Source organism: Branchiostoma floridae, unplaced genomic scaffold (genome assembly GCF_000003815.2).
Source record: "Branchiostoma floridae strain S238N-H82 unplaced genomic scaffold, Bfl_VNyyK Sc7u5tJ_1581, whole genome shotgun sequence".
Classification (NCBI taxonomy): Eukaryota; Metazoa; Chordata; class Leptocardii; order Amphioxiformes; family Branchiostomatidae; genus Branchiostoma; species Branchiostoma floridae.
The window spans coordinates 258047-281666 of record NW_023365775.1 but is presented as its reverse complement, the minus strand read 5'-3'; the positions used below and the strand labels follow the sequence as shown (position 1 = coordinate 281666).

The 23620-nt window shown below is 40.9% G+C and overlaps 1 protein-coding gene across 1 annotated transcript; it reads left to right on the top strand.

Annotated features, from left to right (window-relative positions):
- The first annotated feature begins 5000 nt into the window (after positions 1–5000).
- Positions 5001–20158, top strand: LOC118408388 (C-type mannose receptor 2-like). The gene is made up of 13 exons (XM_035809157.1): positions 5001–5058; positions 8419–8512; positions 10163–10534; positions 11782–11940; positions 12775–13009; positions 13205–13320; positions 14503–14889; positions 15495–15881; positions 16589–16762; positions 17303–17476; positions 17940–18141; positions 18641–18852; positions 19991–20158. The coding sequence occupies exons 2-13, from the start codon at positions 8422–8424 to the stop codon at positions 19993–19995; spliced, it is 2514 nt and encodes an 837-aa protein (XP_035665050.1). The 5' UTR covers positions 5001–5058; positions 8419–8421; the 3' UTR covers positions 19996–20158.
- The last annotated feature ends 3462 nt before the right edge of the window (positions 20159–23620 follow it).

Below are 23620 nucleotides of genomic sequence, written 5' to 3'. Positions count from 1 at the left end.
TGGATTTTCAAAAATCCCATTGTCCACTGGCATATGTAGAGAGAAGATATTTTCAAAAACATATTTACCCGTGTCACCAGTTTGGGACTGCTGTTGCCCTCCCGGCATGGTGTGACTTGTCAGGTTTCTGCACAGCAAAAATACACGTCCTACGTCAGGCGGGGTCAAAAACACATGTGAAATAGACGAAATTTCAAAGATGAAAAAAAATCTTGCATATGGATGGCAAACAACGTACGTCTCCAGACAAATCAGATAGACACGCAATCTTTCTTTGTTGCATATGAAGGAGAGGAATCAAACACAATTTCCAAAGAACTTCTAACACTTATAGGACTAATTTGGAAACCCAACGCATATTCTAAATTCATCAACAGCCAGCCTTAGAGGAAAAAACAATTATCTTTGCTCTTTCATTATTAACGGTAAAAACATGATATCTATACTCAACACCCGTCAAATCTTTTATTTACAAGATACAATCACTTGAACCTTTTTAGTCCACTTCCATTCGGTTTTGTGGTTATATGTAGAAAAACACGTATTTTAGAAAATTCAAGCTTGTCGATGCAACATGCGTCAGTGTTGTCGTCATTGGCAACAACAGACTTCGCAAACTTAGATACCAACAAGATTTCTTTTATAGTCATCGTTTTGTTTAATACCTTAAATTATAGCGGAAATTCCTTTTTTATACGGTTATAACCCAAAATATGACATTACAACGTCAGAATTACGTCATATTGCGTCAAAACAATAACAAAATTATGGAAAGTATAAAACTTCACCAGCACACCATCCATTTTGAATTTTGTGATCGTAACGCAAGCCGTTTTGAGATTATCCCCCCGCCCCAGGAATCCCAAAAAAGCCCGGTCTAAATAGGGTTAAAACCTACGTACACAATATATAATTATTTGCAAAGTAAGCCACAGTGTTAACTCTTGGACAGATTGTCCCCACGCGTTACCTGAGAAAAACAGAACGTTAAATCATCTGTTCAAGAAAAACCGCACATTTGATGAACACAGACGGTGCACCTGGTTTGGCCACTGCCCGGTCCAGAGACGGAAGACCGGCCCGGCCCTGCTTGCTCGTACTTGTTTAGGTACTGACAGACTAATGATAATCAACAAGCTGTATTTAGATATGTATAAATATGGCCAGTCTTGTGAAGCTTAGTCTGAATAATAAGGAGCATGTTTACCCATTATCAAAGAACTGCTTCTGTGTGATCTGTTGCTAATGGCATTTTGTTTTTCGGCTGGTTGCAGACCAATTTTCAGGATGAAGGACTTGATTAAGGAATACTTGTATGTATCAAAGTATACCTTTTCAAACAAATAATGAAAAATACATTTAAGTCTAGATCTACGCATACTTATATACTGCATGCCACAAACCAAGTTTTAATGATAATGTGTGTATTAATGAATGAATGAATGCATGGCCGTTCTCAATAGTAGTTTGGGTATAAAGTAGTTCGCCATAGTACTAGAAGCCGTTAGTTATTTCTCTGTGCACAACATGTACTTTATAACAGCGAGATAGAATCTGTGTTGAAATTTAGAGGGTGATATCAGTTCTGAGACTGTACAAATTTGATTACGATGTTTGTTCGGTGGGCTTGAATTTGCGCCTTGATACTCTTACCAGGTTCTGCCTGTGTGTCGGCTGCAGTACCATGACCTCCGCTAGGGTGAAATAAAAGTGGATTTCAAAAGAAAACGAACTTTATGCTAATTTCCAGATATGTTGTAGGTTGTACCCTGAAATTCAACATATTAGATATTAAATTCTCGTCAATTGCTTGTGCACCCTGCTATAAATTTTGAGTTGTCGAACCTCTTCACTTTGGGGTCCTTAACCATGTAACTCCCCATAGGCGAAATACTGTGTCATGCCACCTTAACGCTTAAATTGGTCTGCCACCTGCCAGAAAACAAAATGTTAGTAGCAACATATCACACCGAGCTAGTTCTTTGATGAAACGGCAAACACACTCTTCTACAAAATTAGCTATATTCATCATGCCTATTTTACAGTTTATGGTGTAAACAATTTGTCTGGAGGTACAGTAAGCATGTACGAGCAGGCGGAGCCGGTCCGATCTTCCGTCTTTGGGCCCGGCAGTCCAAACCACCGGACCGCCGCCTCAATCACCCACTGTCCACCTCAGCACTTCAAGAGAGCGCGCTCACTATGACCCCGTTCACACTCAAAAAAATGAAGCGGCTTCAACGTCGAAGCCGCTTGATCCGGATCGTTTTCTTGAATGTGAACGCTCCAAGCGGCTTGGATTTTCACCGATCCGGCTCGTTTGCAATCCATCCCTGGGAGGTAGTTTGACCCCGTTCACACTCAAAAAAATGAAGCGGCTTCAACGTCGAAGCCGCTTCAACGGGCAAGCCGCTTCAAAAAAATTACGTTCACACTCATTTCAGACAATCCGATTAATCGCACACAATTCCGTACCTGGACTTCAGGTACTTTTTTACAACATTGTTTGTAGGTTTTCTCAAACCCACTCTTAATAGTCTTATATCATGATCCAGAGAGAAAGCTGTTCAAAGATATGCTTGTTTTTTGTGATTTTGTTTTAGCTTGCTGTGTTTCCTCTCTCTTCGCGTGATAAGAAAAGCTTTGTTTGCTTCCCATTCAACCTGCCTTGACCCTACAGCGAATTTTGTTTTCTTTCCAGACATTATCATTGGGCACAAAAATCAGTAACGTGAGCAAACCTGTCAGTGTGGCGTGTGTTCCTGCTCCCGATACCTGGATATATAACCTCCAACAGGGGGCAAATCGGAAATTTGCATAGAATCTATCCCGCCTTGCGTTCACACTCGCGATTTCAGCCAAGCGGCTTGTTCACAAGTGTCTCAAACTACCTCCCAGGGATGGATTGCAAACGAGCCGGATCGGTGAAAATCCAAGCCGCTTGGAGCGTTCACACTCAAGAAAACGATCCGGATCAAGCGGCTTCGACGTTGAAGCCGCTTCATTTTTTTTGAGTCTGAACGGGGTCTTAGACTTAACTTCGGTCAGTTGAATTTCCACCTGTTCCAACATAAATGTGTAAATAGTCCTATGTGCAAATGTGGCCACCCTAATTAATCAACTATACATTATTTTCTACACTGTCCTCTATACAATGATGCAAGACTTGATATGTTGTCATCTTTAACCACTATGTTCATGCAGGGTATCTTACCATTTGACCCAAGACACACCACTGAAAATATTTTATGTTCAACCTTACTCAGGGGAAACCCAGTACTATCTACCATTCAGAACTGTCAGTTATTTGATGTTGTATTTAAGTTCATCAAACAAACAGATCGTTTTAGCTGAACCTTATTTGATTATTTCTAAGTTTGTTTATCAGCCATATGTCACTCTGTTGTTTGATTCCTTGATTATTTTCATGTAGTTATGTCTTGTGTTCAATGATGATGGCTGTTACTTCGTATCCGAAGATCAATGGTAGGCAGACAAGGTTGCTTAGACGACCAGTCTGCCTGGCCTGCACGTGACTTTTTAAGGTGAAGGAGGGGTGTGCACTCCCTTCTCCACCCTCTCGTCTACTGGCGCACTACGTCCTACAGGGACAGAACTGTTTGCCACGTAAGACGGCCCCAGCAGATGCAGGTTTGTTATTTGGAGTTTCCGTCTCCTAGGAGGACTTCCGACCAAGGATGCAAGGGGTTCCTCCTACCCCCCGACTCGTGTGTCATGGCGGGTGCGTCATGCCCGAACATGCCCCTATGGCCTGTCACCACCACAAAGGCCTGTCACTGCCACTAGCCGCAGCTATGTACTCATTTACACCTGAGTTAGGTGAAGAAAGTCGTGTAAAGTGCCTTTCCCAAGGGCACAAGATCGGTGACACGGCAAGCGGATTTGAACCCGGGACCTCTCGGGCCTGAGACCAACGCGCTCCCGATCGTGCCACGCGGTCCCACTGTGTTCAATAGACAGGTTGTTTAAGTTGATTTATAACCTTATTTGATTACTTCTAAGTTTGTATGCCAGCTACACGTCACTTTGTTATTTGATTCCTTGTTGTTTTATTTCATGTCGTTATCATTATCTCTTGCCTTTGTTATTTAGCGTTTTGTAGTCTTGTATGTGTGTCTTTATTTTGTCTATGTACATGAGGAGAAGACCTCGATAAGCAGGGTCTGCTTTCCGTCTCATCCTCTTTAAAGAAATGTGAATAAAAAAAAAATTTCAACCACGAAGTTGAAACACCACAGAAACCTTTCTTCTCTCGAAATAAAACCATATCGGAAGTAGATAACTTACAGCATATTTTTCATCGATTATGAAAAAAATGTTTAGCTGTTAATCAGCATATTTCTGTATTTGCAGTACGGCCCTTAAGCTAAGGGCACAAACCGCCGTACGTGCAATTTGTCCGTACGTTTTTTTATGGTGAGGCCACGTCCGACAAGCACTTCTGAAAACGTTCAGGCTGTACAGGGCAGGCGAGTCGCCTGTACTGACCCGTACGGGAGTGAATCTGCAGCCCAATGGCACACAATGTTTTGCCTGCACGTAAAGCTCAACAGCGTGTCTGCGTGCTCCGAAATCTGTTGGATTCCCTAAGGGTTCATACGAAGGCGGAACTTACCACTTACGTATCCCAAAAGATTGCCCGCGTTTTGGCATGTAGACAGCACGTACTTGCACATACGGCGGGTTGTGCCCTTAGCTGAGCCAGTTTGGCGCAGTAGTAGCTAGACTACTAGTTTGCCCCGCAGCACTGTGATTGGACAAAATATATGCAAACGATTTGGTGACATGATTTAGGTTGTGCGAATTGAATAATGAAAATGAAAAACGTGTGTGAGAAAGGTGGGTTGGGAGTGGAAGGTGACCTCAGGGAGATGGACGAATCACAGCTCTCCTTGCTCTACCGTCGGCAAAGCGACCTAATATCTGATGACCCCTTAGATCTTATAAACATAAGTTGTCAGGCGGTTGTACTTTCGGCTCAGTCTGAAGAACGGGTCGCGGCATGCAGACCGAGCTGACTGCTTCAAATTCGTAAAGGTAAAACATTTTGTTCTAATTTCTAAGTAAAAGAATGACTAATTCAAAAGTACCAGAACGGTATTACCCAAGCAAAGGTTTTGTCGTAGATAGTAGTGGTCAGGATTTTTGTTGTAATTTCTAAGTGACAGAATGACTAATTCAAAAGTATCAGAACGATATTACCCCAAGCAGAGGTTTTGTCGTAGATAGTAGTGGTCAGGATTTTTGTTGTAATTTCTAAGTGACAGAATGACTAATTCAAAGTTACCAGAAAGGTATTATCCAAGCTTGGATAATACTAGGAAGGCAATTTTCCACATGCCCTTCTACAAGAATGACACGCTATGTATATGGTCTAGGTTTTTTTTCTCTCTAATCTTAACACCCGTATTTGTCACTGTTTCGTTCATCCCCTTCGACAATTTAGCGACTTAAGCACAAAAATGGCGTGGATAGTTTGTTGCGCACGTACGGTCCTGTTTCATTCGCCGCAAGATGTCCACTGCCCTCCAAGTTAAACTGTTATTATGTACTGAATATGCTTTTGAATTCCACGCCCCGGATTTCATCACTATGCTGAAGAAATCTACGTCACTTCGGTTGCTAATACTGGTAATACTGGTACTTTGGTCGCGGAATCCATCGCTATACTGGCGTTAGGTCGCGGATTTTTATCGCTATACGTCACTTTGGTAGCTAATACTGCATTTTGGTCGCGGATTTCATCACTATCCTGATGAAATCTACGTCACTTCGGTAGCTAATGCTGGTACTTTGGTCGCTGATTTCGTCGCTATACTGACGTTTTGTCGCGGATTTCATTGCTATACTGTTGAAATCTACGTCACTTCGGTAACTAATACTAATATTTTGGTCGCTGATTTCATCGCTATACTGGCGTTTGGTCGCGGATTTCATCGCTATGCTGTTGACATCTACGTCACTTTGGACGCCAATACCGGCTGATACCAGATTTAGACCACGCCTATCTTTTAGCGCCGAACATGCGGGTTCTTCTTTGTTTTTGTTCGGGCGAAGGTCGGGTGATTCGCCGACGTTCTGGTATTAGTCACCTCGGTTGGGAAAGAGTTCTCAAGATTTGTTCACGGTCTTGAGCTGAATCAGTGATAAGGTTGGAAACGAGTTAGGAGTACGTTAGCAGTGGTTATGGCACGGTAAGATTAGAATATGCATGCCCACTTAAGGTAGAATCTCACTGTTCTGGGGGCACCGGTGCGGCACTGCGGGATCTGAAGATTGCTTAAAGAATTCTTGAGATTAAGAGCAAATTTTGTTCTGTTTTGCATATTTTGTTGTTTTCTAACACATACCTTTACGTATTACGCTATATCTAAATTATAAAGAAATATCGGGGAAAATAACAGTGACGCAGTGCAGCGAGTTACCATATAAACTGCCTTCTGCCAGCAGTCAGCCAACCCATTCCAGACCTGCCGAGCAAAGCCGAAAATTTGAATATTTATATTCCATTCGTATGGAACAGCCGAACACCACGTGACCGATCCGAATGCCAGCCGACATTTTTGTAAACATTTTCAGAGCGATCGTACACATATAGTACAGTAAAAAAAAATGTCTCCACCACCAAGGAGTCACCAAAAAAGGATACCTGGCTTTTATTGGCGAAGTAAAAGGCAGTCGGATGAGAGGGTTTGGATAAATTTTCCGATACGAGCCCAAGAGATACAACGCCATAGGACTACCTTTACAGACCTGCTTGACAGCGCCACCTGTCCTAGCCTTTAGGCATATTTATCGGACCAAGTGTTAGCAGCGTACTTTGAACGTTTCAGATGGAAGATTGCGCAACACTAGCGTCAAACAACGACACGTGTTGACCTTAACAGTGGCTATAACTGTTTAAAAATCAAACAGAACATGTGGTTAATGTAATCATTAATATGTTAACACGCCACTTATAATGAGCAATTGTTCACAGTCAAATCACAAAAAAGACTACTTAATTGTTATACTGTTGAAATCTACGTTATTTCGGTAACTAATAGTGATATTTTGGTCGTGGATTTCATCGCTATACTAGCGTTTGGTCGCGGATTTCATTGCTACACTGTTAAAATCTACGTTTCTTTGGTAACTATTACTAATGTTTTGGTCGCGGATTTCATCGCTATACTGGTGTTTAATCGCGGATTTAACTGTTATACTGTTGAAATCTACGTTACTTCGGACGATAATACTGGTGTTTTGTCTCGGATTTCATCGCTATTATGTTCACATCTACGTCACTTTGGACGCTAATACCGGCTAATACCAGATTTAGACCACGCATATCTTTAGCGCCGAACATGCGGGTTCTTCTTTGTTTTTGTTCGGGCGAAGGTCGGGTGATTCGCCAACTTTCTTGTAGTAGTCACCTCGGTTGGGCCCATGGGAAAGAGATAGGATTACCTTTACAGACCTGCTCGACAGCGCCACCTGCCGATACAATAGCGTGAGGGATCGGAGTTACATTTCATTATATTTCAGCAAAACCATAGGTATGGTGAAATATATTATATTCGTAATGTTTCTTTCTTTCTCCTGGCAAATCTTCAAATCGAATCAACTCCGCCGTTTTTAAACCGATTGACTTGAAATTTGGCACAAAGGTAGAGTAGGCTAATAACCTCAGGCGTTTTTTTTTAAATTTTTTTTCATATCTGCCTTTAAAATGATTTTATTGAGGTTTTTGTCAATTTTTATGTATATTTTGGGCTCCTGTACCCTGGTATTACAGCCGAATGACATGAAATTTGGTACAGAGGTGCCCTGATCATATGACCACCCAGATTTAATAACCGTTTTGGCATACGGTACAACAAAATGCTTAATTTTGCGATTTTTGGCCATTTTTTTTTTACAAAAAAAGCACATTTTTGCCTCCTGTACCCTCGTTTTACAACCGAATGACCTGAAATTCGGTATAAAAGTGCCCTTCAATTATGTGCACATAAATTCAATAACAGTTTTTCCATACAGTACAACATAATGCTTAATATTGCGATTTCATGGCCATTTTTTGACAAAAATAGGACATTTTTGGCTCCTGTTCCCTCGTTTTACAACCAAATGATCCGAAATTTGGTAAAGGGGTGCTCTAGATATCTATCCAAATGACCCATGTATAATTTTCGGCATGGAACATTTTAAAATGATATATTTGGGAATTTTTGGGGTCATTTTCCAATGGCCAAAGGGGTCAACGACCTCAAGGCCTATTGTTGCATAAGGGAGATGGCTGAAATATGCTGTATTTGCTTTCAAGCAAATGTCGGCCTTTCTAGTTGATACGAGTGATGGCGATGTTGCAGAGTTGTAAGTTTCAATAATTTATTTGTGATTTGTGTTTACTAACAGGTGATGTACACCGACACCATGGCGTGTACACCAGGGTTCTGGAAGTGGACGGCCCTGGTGCTGATCGTAACGACTGCTACAGTGAATGCCCAAGGTAACGTCACCTTCAAAAACATTTTCAGACCTCTATAGAGAGGCCCATTATCTCTTAAACGACAAACAACATATCCGATTCCCCAAATATTGCGCTCACTACCCAAACATGGTGGGCGGAAGGTCGGGAGGTCCAAGCCGGGGGCCCGGGCCTACAGCTTTAAGGAGGGATAAGAATGATACAAAAGACATCAAAGTACACAAAATATCAACATACGATTCATGGGCGTAATTTGTGTATATTTCTAGGTATACGTTTTAATTTTTGGTGTATTTAAATATCCCGGCCGGGCCCCGGTTTGGAAATGTGACGTAACTAGATTAAGGCCACGCCCATCTTTTAGCACCGAACATGTCCCGAGGATGTCCTTATCTTCACTCAATATGTACAGACCTAAACTATGGATTGAAGCATATAAAACGTACATGAATAGACTCCCCCAAAATATATCAGGCTAGCTGATTGGCTGACGAATCCTTCTCAGGATATTGATAAAGGCTATTCGCTGCGAAGGACACATGTGCAAGAGGCAGCATCCAGGTGCGGGGTCAATGGTTTTAACGTCTCTTACTCCCCATCCTCTTTAGCCAGTAAATAATAAACCCAAATCCTCACCGTGGTATGGTTAAAACATGATTACCGAAATACACCTTTCTTCACACAGGCGCGTTCCTAACACGTTTTAAGCGGCGGCCCAGTAGAATACTGTGTACTGATTTCAGTAGTAGTTTCACCCCTTTTCTTGATATGGAGTGATCTGGTCGTCTTAATGGGGACAGCTGTGACATCTGTTTTATGTTTACAGTGGCATGGGAGTGTGTAGAAGGGGAGTTTCCGGCAATATCTCCAGAACAGAACACGTAATTGTAATGATATTTATCTCTATAAAAAATGTAGATATAGTTTTGGGTTTGTCTGTTTGTGTGTCTGTCTGTGTGACCAGATTTTTGTAGTGAGCATAACTCAAGAATCTCTGAATGGATTACGATGATATTTGGTTTGAGGGTAGGTGTTGGGAAGACAAAGGTCAAGGTCAATGTTGGGCCCCCTGATATGTGACCTTGGTACTGCAGCAAAAATTCGTTTTTTATCTTCTGAATGTGCTATTGTCTTGATTTTTGGATGGCAGATAGCTTGTGACATAAAAGATATGTGGTGTACATTTGGGCCCCCTAGCAGGTTGCTCTGAAACTGCAGTGGCATTATTTTGAAAATATTCTAAGTAGGATAACTGAAGAAGGGAACGACAAATTTACTGCTCATGTTTTGTTCCTTGGCTCATTTATACTATGTCTAATACCATAATATAGTAAGCTGTGGTTCTTTACATGTCAAAGTATTTTGAAGTTTACATCTCTTGTTGGCCAACTTCTCAGACCCAGCTAAACATTGTACTCATTGTTACAATTACTGCACAATATACATTGACTTGACTTCGCACACTTACCAGGATTGTGTGAACTTATGACTTGGACATCTCCATATTCATATTGAAACAACGTATGATGGATACGATCAATTGACGCTTGTGCTTTTTGACTAACTCAGTAATATTACAGAATAGTATTTTATGGGGGGGGCAATAAGGCAAAGTCCAAGGTGATTTTTTCAGAGTTTTTGGTTAACATTTTTTTCTTTATCTGTTTATAGAACGAGATACCTCATATCTCACAGCTTACAATGGCTGGCACTACTACAAGGTACCTGTAACCGGAGAGATGACATCGGCCAACGTGAAGGCAACGTGTGAGGCAGCGGGGTACGTGACGCCGTGTCCCGGGGACAGCGCCTGCTCGTTCTCCTCCTCCTCGTGCTTCCAAACAGGCTTGGTGATCTGTAGCGCTCCCATGGGTGAAGTATCCCAGCAGCTGTGTGGTACTAATCCAGGCGGCTGCTCACAGCTGCACGGCGTGTACCAGTTCATGAACAACTATAATAGTGGTGCCACCTGTGGCGCAGAGTCGGGAAGCTGGTGCGTCATTGGTAATGGACAGCAAGACAAGTACGCCTTCTGTGCCAGAGGTATTTTGAGAAGTTCTGCTTTTAATCTCCTTGTTTTAACCAACTACTCTTACTTAGAACTTTTTTTCTCCGTGAAAAATGGAGGTATAGTTTTTAGTGTGTCTGTCTGTCTGAGTGTTTGTGTTTCCGGATATTTGTGGTCACCATTACCTCCGGATGGATTGCTATCATATTTCGTATATGGGAAGGTGTTGTAAAACGAAGGTCAGGGTCGATTTTCGGCCCCATGGTGTGTGACCTTGGTATTGCAGCTAAATTTTGATTTTTTTTGTGTATCTTTTGAGCTAGATATGCTATGGTCTTGATTTTTTTGGTGGCAGGTAGCTTGTGATGTAAGGAAGAAGTGATGTACAAATGTATGTTTGTACCCCCTAGCGGCTTGCTCTGTAACTGCAGGGGCATTCTGGTCAAAATGTTCCAAAGAGCAAAACGGAACATAGGAAGGACAGATTTCCAGGATATTCAGCATGCTGGTATCTTTAGCAGAGATGTACATAATGAAGTGCAAATTATGCAAATTTGGACTTAACTTACATACTTTATGAAGAAAATCAATGTGCACAGTATTTTACACTATAGGACTCAAATACATGTAACGTGTAATTCGTGACAGGTGGAATATCAGCAGGTGCCCATTATACAAATAATTAAAACACCAATTTATATAATCAACGTGAAAGTGTCATAATTATTCTAAGAGCAAGTAGTAAATGATTGGATTGTAAGCATTGTGACCTGTGCTAGTTAGATAAATGTGTACATAATCAGACATGAATTATGCATATGTGCAAGTCATTTGCATAATCAGAATATTTCATGGCGGTATGAGGTCTCCGAACTCTTGTTTCTCATGTATCCATATCATCAACTTTTCGTTGCTGTCATAGACACCCCTTGTCTCTGATGTGGACTGTCTATGCCGTTACAGTATATGAATGAATAGATGAACTTTATTGCACGACAATTGCACACGGTACAATGTATGACAGCAACTAATTTTAGAATAATCCATGACAAAGTGGAATTCATCCTCATATGGGTGAAAGGGATGTTTTTTTAGGAGATTAATCGCCTCAAGGTCGATTGACAATGGTGACCCTAAGTAGCCCATTGAAAGTCCCAAGGCACAGACTGGGGCATCTGGAGCGAATCATCTGTATAAACATTAATCTCGCACCACCTGTACAATAGAAACCTGCACAACATTTTTTTTCTTCAAATACCGTCTTTCTTCATATACTATGTAGTTGATGACGGTTGGTCCAACTGGACCGCCTGGTCTGGCTGTAGCGTGACGTGTGGAGTCGGGACGGAGACTCGGGACAGAACCTGTACCAATCCTGCACCAGACTGTGTCGGAGAAACCCAGGAGACAAGGCAATGCGACACGGGGGTGCCCTGTCTTGGTGAATCAATTTTTTTTTACTGCTGTAACATATTAAGATTGACAACTTAGAAAAGCAATTAAGTACACAAATTGATTTGAGTTGTATTTTGCTACGTATCGGTGCCTATTTAAAAAGAGATTTCAAAGTGATGATAAATAAACTTCTGTCTACGTGTTACAGTTTCAATTGATAAGGCTGTTGTTTTCGACCTTCCTTTTCGCAACCGCTACTCAAAATCCAAATATCATGAAAATCCATACTCCACTTCTCGATATATATGCTGTAGACCTACATATAAAGATAAAACACAATTTTTCTACCCAAAATATAACCTTTTTGGCGAAGGTTATAAATATATCATGTGCGTTATCACTTATAATTAGGCTACCTACGTAAAAATACTGACGAACCGTCAACATATCCTTCATGAGTTATCATAGCAGACCATAGCAGATCCATAACTCGAAATGTTAAAATATTTAATTGCAGTACCGTAACAAGTCGCTAGGTGACCAAAATTTAACCTTTTTTTCATATATGAGGAATTTTTGTTGTTGTTAAATTCAATATAAGTATTTTACCTGCCTTCAAAATAAAATGGGACGAAAATACACACTGAACAAACGACATTGAATTATGGAAATCTTGTTACCACCAAGAAATATTGGCGGGTTGACATACAGTGTAATACAAATCCCTGGGCCAGAATAAAATCAAAATGACTTTTGACAAGCAAAAGTCATGTGGATATCCGTGTAAACTGAAAAAAAGACGACAGAGTTGGAGAAATTCTGACCTTTAATATACATATTGCAGTTGACCGTTTATATCATGTATCCCCGCCACACATAGAATCACCGACCAGTGCTCCAGGATGTGGAGGTGTCCTGACGGCTCCCCCTGGAGGTACTGTGACGTCACCCAACTACCCCGATAACTACGGCAACGATGAGACCTGTGACTGGACGATCACTGTGCCAGAAGGAAGCACGGTTCTTCTTTCGATTGACAGCTTCGACCTCGAGGACGGTTTCGACTTTTTGACCATCTACGATGGAGGCAGTGATGGTACTACAGAATTACAGAGGTAATGTCTTGAACGGCCAAAGAGCTTTATCCCGAGTAGAGAAGTTTTGATAATGCAGAGAGTGAGAGTTGAGAGTGAGAGTAGCTGCAGAATCAAGAGAGCGATAGTAGCTTTAGAATAAAAAATCCAAAGCTTCCATATTCAATGGCCATGGCAACACAAACAGAAACAATAATCCTTTATTTTGATTCCCAGCTTAACCGGACAGTTGTCGTCAGTCAACCCCATCACCAGCACATCTAACCAGATGTTCGTGAGGTTTACCTCTGACGGCAGCATTGCGGGTCGGGGGTTCGAGTTCTCTTACACGGGTGCGTTGTTTCCTTCGCCATTAGGGATTCGGACACATTTTATCTCCATGGCATAATCTGATTGTGGAAATGACTTCCACATCAACATCAATGCTAAACAAAATGCACCTTTAACGGACTTTAACTAGTTAAACTTTTGACATTTCAATCATCTGCTAGTTATGGATGGTATTTTTGCAACAATTATGCAAATTAGGAACGTTTAAGCATTATTGATATCTGTTAGGGTTCCACTTGCCATAAACCACATATTTTACATTCATTCGAGTCCTCCTGCAAATATAGATGTCCAAATTAATCATGCAAAAGATAATTAATCACCAAAACATACCTTCGCCAAATAATCAAGACGTGTTATGGATAGTGTCTTTATTCGGGACTGTAAGTCTAAGGTCTCACTTAGCTTTTTTATAAATTCTGATGACATACATGTACATACATAACCACACTGTAGCCACTCCACCATGGCACAACCAAAGACATACCGTAAACTGTTTTTGGCGATGGTAAAAATTCCTATCGATTACCAACATAGTATTAAAGTTTCTTCTCATTTATCATTCAAATGATGTTCTTATTTGCATAATTGATATTTATCGATATACCTTTCTTTCTCAGTGACAGATGACACATAGTGCAACCTGTACTATCAAAGAATGCATCGGATTTCATCAATTATGCAAATTAGCTCTTTTTTTACATAGTTAGCATCTCCCTTCGTCTATCATCAGATTCACTTAAGCTATCTTCATGAAACCAGTCTTGTTTTCCAATAGCCCAATAATTCCAGCTGTATTATGTTGACCTTTTGACCTAGATCTAAAGACACCAGCTGTGAATCAAATGAACCAGCGTTAACACTGAATGCAATATCAGTGATACAGCGGTCACAGAAGTTCATAATTGTAACATCAGGCTATACGACTTGTTTGAAAACAAAATACGAGTGAGATGTTGCGCTATGAACCCTTTTCGTCCCATTCAGCACGACTATCTCACATATGGCATATTCTTTCCCCAATTCAAGAATATATCTATTTGAAATTCAAATCAACTTTGCCATAAGTGACGCCTGAAGGACTATAGAATTATTATTATAATTGCAACAGCTCAAAATTTTAATTTGTTGGTGATGAAGAAAACCTGTCTTCGGTCACCTAAAATCGTTAATTGTTTGTACAGAACTTGTGTGTCATGCACCAGGCTACACAAGTTTTCATGGAGTTTGCTACAAGGACTTTGCCGAGGAGATAACGTATGAGGAAGCCAGACAGACTTGCGAAACAGACGGGGGACTGCTGGCCATGCCGAAAGACAACGCGACCAACACTTTCATCCACGAGCTGGGAGGAACATCCGGTCCACGTTGGATTGGTTTGACTGACGCCAACTCCGAAGGTCAATGGGTATTTGCCGACGGCCAAACCCTGGCATCAGCCGGCTACAACAACTGGCGCTCCGGTGAGCCGAACAACGCTGGTAACGAAGACTGCGTCGAAGTTATTGATACAGGTCACGACTGGTATGATGTACCGTGTGAAAGGCCTATGGGATTCGTTTGTCAGTTAGGTATGTGCCATGTTTACATATTGACGATTTCTAGTGATACGTTTTCTATAATAGTTGGTTTGTACATGTTGTCCATTTCCTGTGTCAAAATATCACCCACAGACTCCAATGTAAAAAAGCCAATTAGTCTTGATGGAATTGTAAAAGCTCTGGCCTTTACACTACACCCGTAGTGGAACTCAAAGATTAGGAATCCGCCACTCACAATTCTTAACTAGAACATATTGAACAAAGAGAAAAAAAAATGTCCGAAGGTTTTAAGCCTGAAGCGAACGCATCGCAAGTATTCTATTGTTTACCCATTCGACAAATGTCCCAAACACAATTTCACGCATCTCACTGCCTACGATGTGTACACTGCCATGAGTTCCAGTACAGGTCATAAAATTCTTATTCTAGGAATTTGTAATTCTATTTTTTTTTTCTTTCCACTGCCGACAGTCGTGTTAACTTTGTATCGAGCCTTTGTAAATCAAACAAATATTATGATGTTAGTGGATGTAACGTGGTTAGATAAGTCGTATTTGTATACTTGAAGGCAGTTGGTGTATGGTATATACATCTGTCATCAAGCCATCTACTGTCGTTTTATTTTTTTTCTACAGCGTGTCCAGCAGGCTATGTCAGGTTTAACACGGGTTGCTACAAGGACTTTGCTGAGCAGAAGACGTACGATGAGGCCAGACAGACGTGTGCGGAAGACTGGGGCCTGTTGGCCATGCCGAAGGACAGCGCGACCAACACTTTCATCAACGAGCTGGGAGGAACAACCGATGTACGCTGGATCGGGTTGACTGACCGCAACGACGAAGGTCAATGGGTGTTTGAAGACGGCCAAACCCTGGCATCAACCGGCTATAACAACTGGAACCCCGGTGAACCGAACGATGAAGGTGGTGACGAAGACTGCGTCATAGTTGTTGGTACCGCGCACATCTGGAATGATATACAGTGTAGCGACACCAGGGGATTCATCTGTCAGATAACTATAGGTATGTGCAATTATACGCAGTGTCGCCTCAATGATTGACATGTTTGTAACAACATTTGTAGCACATGTTTTGTATCAAATTATCACCGCCAGAAGTAAAAAAAGAAAGTAATCTCCCAGATGTTTCCCAAGAGCCACTGTTGACGCTGATAAAATCATAGTAGAGTTCATTTTTCAGGTACGACAAACTAGTATGTTAAAGTCCAGGGTATAACTGACCAAATCAACTCCCCCCTCCCCCCCAAGGCCTTTTTGAGCCATGTGGAATTGCAGCCGACTCGAAGAGGGAGTCAGCTGTAAAGGTCACGCACATTGATGCACGGAATGGGCAAACACCACGATCTTATACGTACGATCTGAAAGTCGTCTCGTTATACTGCCATAGAGCAAAGCTCATGTCCTGCCATCTTTCACGTTACAGTGTTTTCAGACGCTCCCAGATTTCGGCCGCACTACATTTTTACGCCTACATCATTGATCGTTCTTCTACCAAAAAAATACTGTGTTCTTCTACCAAAAAGTAACATTCCGCCATTTTCAAGGCACATCTCTTACGAGAAGTGTGAATGAAAACAAAGCAGTACATTACTTGATGTGCTTTTGCCGTGTACCTTGGACAAGTGTACGTTCCCGAGGGGTTTTTCTATTGTTATTTTTGTTGTATCGTACTTTGCAGGATATAGTTGAATCGATATTTGTTTCCTGTAGTTGATGGCGATTGGTCCAGTTGGGGCCCATGGCCTGCCTGTAGTGTGACGTGTGGAGTTGGGACGGAGACTCGGGTCAGAACCTGCACCAACCCTGCACCAGCGAACGGTGGGGCAGACTGCGTCGGACTAGCAGAAGGGACACGAAACTGTGACACTGGGGTGTCTTGTCCAGGTAACACTAAGATATCTCGTTCAAGATACATCTCTTAAGTGAACTGTGAATGAAAATAGAGCAATACAGTCCTCTACATGCAAATCGGTGATTTTGCCGTCAACCTTTCTTCCATTACCATGGCAACGGACAAGTTTACGTTCCCGAGGGGCGTTTTTATTTATTTTTTGTTGGACATAACGATTTTCTCTTACACAGCCAGTTTATCTCACCTGCCGACGTTTCGATGTCTGCCAGACATCTTCCTCAGAGCTTCTAACTGGAGTTCTGCTTCTCACCGCTATATGTAGCCGATGTAGGTGGGGGGGGGGGGGTACAAGCTTAGCCACGTTTGGGATAGTGTTCTCGCCGCAAAAGCGCCACATCGGCGAGAAGCAGAACTCCAGTTAGAAGCTCTGACGAAGATGTCTGGCAGACATCGAAACGTCAGCAGGTGAGATAAACTGGTTGTGTAAGAGAAAATTCTACCAACCTGATGAAATTATTTTCGGATGTTATTTTGTTGCGGGATATAGTTGAATCGATATTTGTTTCCTGTAGTTGATGGTGATTGGTCCAGCTGGGCCGCCTGGTCTGGTTGTAGTGTGACGTGTGGAGTCGGGACGGAGACTCGGGACAGAACCTGCAACAATCCTGCACCAGCGAACGGTGGGGCAGACTGCGTCGGACAAACGCAGGAAACACGTCTCTGCGACACGGGAGCGTCTTGTCCAGGTAACACTTAAGTTATATCGTTGTACATGCACAGTTACTGTTGTACTTTTAGTCAGTTTTCAGTATGCCCAAGGACGCCATGAGTACATTTCCTTCAAAGACATCATCGATGGCTGCTTTGCCAATCCGTGTGTTGTCGGGGAGAGGCATACGTAGAGCGTGTCATAGAACCCATGACACCTATCGAAAAGAGTAGGGGTCCTTCCCGATGTGGTTGTATCAAACTTTGCAGTGGTCATTCTACCCCCCCCCCCCCAACCACTTTGCCCCTAGCCCCTACTTTGCCCCTTATGAGGCAGATGCAGAAGTTTCCTTTTACGAATATCAAAACTTTCCAATGAACACAATTGCTTTCTACAACGCCCGTTGCCATTTGTACTCCATGACCACCGCTAACTTCACGACTGCCGAGATATTCTGCAACGTTAACTAATATCAAAAAGTCGTTTACTGATGTTTTTAGGTTGTCATCTCCAAAACCCCATCTTCCCGACGGACACGTTCGCTGTCTACAACGGCCATTGCCATTGGTACTCCATGACCAGGACAAGCTTCACGGATGCCGAAACCTTCTGCAACAGTCGCAAAGCCAGACTTGTGATGATCAAGGACTCTGCCAAACAACAGTGGCTTGAGAATCTCTATACTAATACCCTGCCACGAAGGTTTGTTTTTAATATCTAAGAGAGTGAACGCCATGCCTAATATATTACGCCAAAAGCATGGGAGTTATTTGATCTTGCATAACATCTTCTTCGGTGAATTCCTGTAGAAATTTCCAAATTAACTTCAAATTTCCAAAAAAAACAAACAATTTCTTATTGATAAATAAAAAATAGTCACGGTACAATGCCTAACTTTCTTCCAACGCAAATATGTACACGGATCAAATCTTCACTGTCGTCTTCTTCTTCGTGGTCAATAATGACCAATATTTGCGGAACGTGAACTCTCACGAGTTACATACATGTGATATTAATATTAGAACGTTATCTTGCGGATACTTCAGCAATATCAGTTAAACGTGCTTTGAAGTTTATAACGCCCACCGACGTCGACTCTGTTCATTGATGGCTGGAGTGCCTTGATGTATATGGCTTCTACCTTTCTTTCTACCTCTTGAAAAGGAGTAACTAATTCTTTTTATTCTTTTCCATCACATAGGAACTTTTGGATTGGACTAGACGACCGTGACGAGAAAAATTTCAAGTGGAGCGACGGTACGGATTTCGACGTCGCCAACGACTACAGCAACTGGAACAAGCGCAGCCCACCGAAGCGTCACAAGAAAAGGGACTGCGTTCTCATCCACCGCGTGCGCAAGAAGTGGGTTCTTGTCAACTGCAAGAAACGTTCCCGCTTCATTTGTGAAATACGTGAGTATTCCTGAACTTCATATTTGTCGTATTTGTCATATTTGGCGTAGGACATCGACGTCGTACGTTTCGAAAGCAGGCAGTGACAGTTCGACAAAGATTTTGCACGAGGGTCATTCGAAAAATAATGCCGTTGATTTAAGAACACGCTCATTTTTTATCATGAATCGAGATAAATTAAGCACGAATGTGAAGGTAAATATTTAAATTTGTTTTCCAGATTATCATAACTAACTTATTTCAAATTGACTACACCTTTGAAAGTCTGTCGGGGACAAAGAGTATCGCAATTAACGTGCAAATTAAAAGAGCTACATTTTAGCTATTGTATGTAAAACTGGACATATATCAAAATACTTATCTCTACAAGTATATGCTTTTTTAAATTTTGAAATACAACCTAGTTTTCTTTTTTTTCGTCGCTGTAGTGGAGCAACGTATGAAAAACGTATTTGGCTAGGAGTTCAAATGCCTATAATTCCCTTACCTCACTTCATCTGAACAGCTGTACAAGAGGAACTATTGGGGGTTTCAGGGATCAGAACTGATATGCAGCCCATAGATATATTTATCCTAAATTAAGCATCCTACAGTAATAATTGTAAATTGATCAAATGTAGTAGAACTTAATATCTTCTGACAGACTTTCGGGGTTGAGATCAACTTAGTCGCTCATAAACATCCAAATAGCAATTTAAATATCTCAATCTAAAGAAGTTATATATCCTGTAACCTTTGTGCCAAATGTCATCTCATTTGGTGACAAATGATACTATTAAAATCAAAGTCACTACTTTTTGATGGACCTTAAAGTTTGTATTTTTTGTTTTGAACTCAACTTTTAACTGCGACAATACAATAATGCCATCTTGAGTCTTTACAACACTGCTGATAACAATACAGTTAAATTTAAGTGCAAGGATTTCTTAAGAATGACCAAAGGTTTTGAATGTAGGATGAGTGTGACATGGTCCTTTATTAATCGAAAGAACCATCAAGGTAGAACTTGGCATGTGTCAGTATAGCACAAATGCAATATAATTGCCGTTTGCAGCTGTCATAATGAACTTATTAACACCTTATTGTATTTATATGCCTTTGTTTCTTTGGTTTCAACTAATTATCATTTCTTTTGCAGCTTAATTCAGCCTGATTCCCGGTCGCCGAAGAATAACACAGGCATCAACAATTTCTACCGTTCAAAGAACACTTTCTTCATAATCAGCACCAGCGTACTGTGACAAGGGTAATGTATTGAGTAAGCAATATGCTGGTGTGATCTTAAAGAAAATGCCCTTTACGCAATGTGTCGGCTTTAATATGCATCTAAGCTTAAAACAAAATCATTATAAGATTATTACAAAGTCTGTCTCTGCCCTATTAAATCTTACCGCCTCCCCTTTCGGTTCGGTAGGACATGAATAAATGCAATTTTACAATGTATGGCAACGACTATTTACCAAACACATACTACAAGGCTAACCTTTTCTGCATCTAGTGTATAATCGAAAATTGTATATAGTGCTATAAACCATTTAGTCTTTAGGGTTAAACTAAAAAGGACGTGCCGTAGTATCTGGGAGAACAAAGGGGTTGGAATGCTAATAGTATATGGAAAATATCGTTCAGTGTATTAGAGGGTGAAGTTTGCCTTGTTTACATAATCCTTCCAAATTGCTGTAAAAGTCTATGGTTTTAGATCAGATTGCCTATAGAATGCATGTTAAGTATTACATATCCTTGAGGATGAGCTTAGATCAATACTCATGATTGTAATAAAAAATTAAAATTAGTGCGAGGGCTTGAAATCCGTTCATATAATCGTCTTTGTTGTAAATCAGAGATATTTGGTTGAAGAAGCTAACTTGTCTGACCCTTAATAACAATGTAGGTGACGATTTTAGTTACAAAGTTTAAGTTGTATCCGCCACACCTAAACAAACTATAAGTTGTGCCTGCATTTGTAGATATTTCACTTAATGTGGAAACATCTATCTTGCATAATTGTTTGACAATTATATTTTACCTTAATTCGATGAAAGAGATAGAAAGGAAAATGCGAAGAATATTTAGTTTGGCATATCATACCTCTGTATGAAGTCACCTTTTCAGACCACTCACATTCAGAAGACAAAATTTCACCAACGCTGACACCAAATCATTAATCGCTTTAAGAGTTTGATTCATATGTAACCGAATCAACATCGTCTAAAATAGAAAAACAAATCAATAACTTGGTGTATACTGCGATGACAACACCTACAAGCACACACACACACACACACACTCACACACACTCACACACACATGCACACACACACACACACTCACACACACACACTCACACACACATGCACACACACACACACACACACTCACACACACACACACACATGCACACACACACACACACACACACACACACACACACATACACACACACACACAAACACACACACATTTATACGTTATTATTACGCATATAATACTTCATAGGGTGGGGAATAAAAAGTGAGGTCACAGAAAATTCCAGCGTTGTCTTACTTTCTCATCATACTTTCTAGATCGGTAGATTTATTTCTCTACAATGTTAGGATTTCTTTGGAGTCTTAGATTGTAAGCAGGGCACGTACATGTTAAATAGAGCCTTCTTAAAGAAGTATTTACCTGCATCAAAGAGAACAATCAGTCAAGTTTGATTACTGCCGCAACAGATGGCACGACGCCCCCTACCCCGCCTATAGGGAATTACATCGTTAAGTCTCTGAAGCTGTACCAATACTTAAACGTTTATTGGAGGGGGAACAAGAAAATTATACTTGACAATGTAGAATCACTAAAAATTGTGGTGATGAACTAAATGTTGCCGACTTGCTCTCTACTTAAGCCTTTTTTGTGGCGCTCAGCGAAGATCATGTGAACTGCAGTCAATGCATTTTATTAGTCGATAACAGCATTTGGAGTCGGATTTATGCCAATCATTCAGTAAATCTAACGAGGAAACATAATAACTAAATTCAGAAAGACAAAAACGACCCTTTTCTTTACCATTAGGCACTGTTGTGCACATGATAATCTGCAGTTTTGACGTCTTTTGTTACAGTCAAACCTGTATTCACCAACCACTAGATCAAGCGACTGAGAAAAAATGGTTACCGAGGACAGAGTGGGTTGGAAATATGCAAAGTGAATGGGATTGTTTTGAATTATAATAATACTTGTGGTTGGATGTGGCTGTAAAGCACTTCTTTATAAACAAAACATTACCAAAAACCATATTAAAAGTTATTCTTGTCCAAAGTTTGAAAGGTAACCGGCGCCTCCAGTTCCAAAAAAGCCGCTAGGGGGGCAAACTCACAGCACTTGCATTCTGCCCCAATGGCTATCTACCACCCAAAAATGACGAACACAGCATTCCAGAACACGAGATATTTAAAAAAAATGGATGTTCCGCTGCAGTACCTTCGAAAACAGCTAGGGGTCCCGTTTCGAACTTGACCCTTATTTTTCCGACCCATACAGACCTACCAAATATCATTAGGATCCATCCAAGGTTTCTTGAGCTATGCTGTTCACACACAGACAGACAGACAGACAGACGTACAAGCCTTAAACATAACATTGCCATTTGGGCAAAGGTAACTACTATTGACTTTGAAGATCGCTGAGAAATACTCATGTTCTAAGACTGTCGCAATCGTCATCTAACATGTGCTTTGTGCATGTATAGCTTTGAGATTTCTTGATATTGAATTTATGCACACATTTAGAGTATACTTGAATAAAGCCGTACAATTTACAACTTTGGAAAGATCCACGTACCAAACCTAAGGTGTTTGAAGCCCTCTTTTGCAACCCAGTCTGTGGCTGGTCGGTTTGGATATCATATCAAATATTCAAAATTTAAAGTGTGGCACAGAAAAAAAAGAGTTTGTTTTATATTAAAAAAAACGCGGTCCAGATCACCCTAACATGAATATTGAGAAGACTTGGGTGTAATAAACAGAGACTTTCGTTTTCAAGTAATTTTGTACATTGAAAAACAAGCTTAAAGCGGCTGGGATATTTCAATGCCGACGCCAAAGATATGCTACCCCCCTCACCTGAATACTAATTAATGTAACTGAATGTAGGTTTTTGTCCATTAAAATCCACAGGCAAAAAAAAATGCACAAGAAAGGCGTGTTTGAGTTTTTAGGGTACAATCAACAACATGAATGTGATGTAAATGTTGCCGGCTCGTTCTCTTTGGACGCCATGTACATGTTTTTTGTATGACACTTAGCGAATGGCATGTGAACTGCAGTCAACACACAGTAGTTTGGGTAAGGATAATAGGGCACAAGTTGACGCAGACCAAAAAAAATCATGATCCAATTCATATGTAGTATTAATATTGACTTATTTCTCTATTAAAGGCATAGATGCCCTATAGTAACCGTGTTGTGTCATACTACTACTGTAGTCCTGAACTACCATAATAATGTACACAGATACATGTACTGTGTTCTTCGACCTTGACCCTTTCCATGTTTCTAACTAACACGTATATTTTTGTGAAGTGGTCTGTGAGCAATTGTCCATTATATACAATGTTATCTTACTAATGATTAATCTAACCGCATTTGTGGTTTAATAGTTTAGATTTAGTCACAGTTCTGTTAAGGTCAACGAACGTAATCTCCAAGCAGATCCTACGGTGCCATAAGATAAGATAGTATCAAAGCTGGCCAGGGAGTATAGCCGGCTAAGGGAGTCAAACGGTAAG

Bases quoted from the DNA above. Each gene is read 5' to 3' on its own strand.
- LOC118408388 (XM_035809157.1), top strand. From the start codon at position 8,422: ATGTACACCGACACCATGGCGTGTACACCAGGGTTCTGGAAGTGGACG. The intron at 13,010-13,204 runs GTAATGTCTTGA...TTTGATTCCCAG, and splicing joins GGTACTACAGAATTACAGAG to CTTAACCGGACAGTTGTCGT. The intron at 15,882-16,588 runs GTATGTGCAATT...TGTTTCCTGTAG, and splicing joins CATCTGTCAGATAACTATAG to TTGATGGCGATTGGTCCAGT.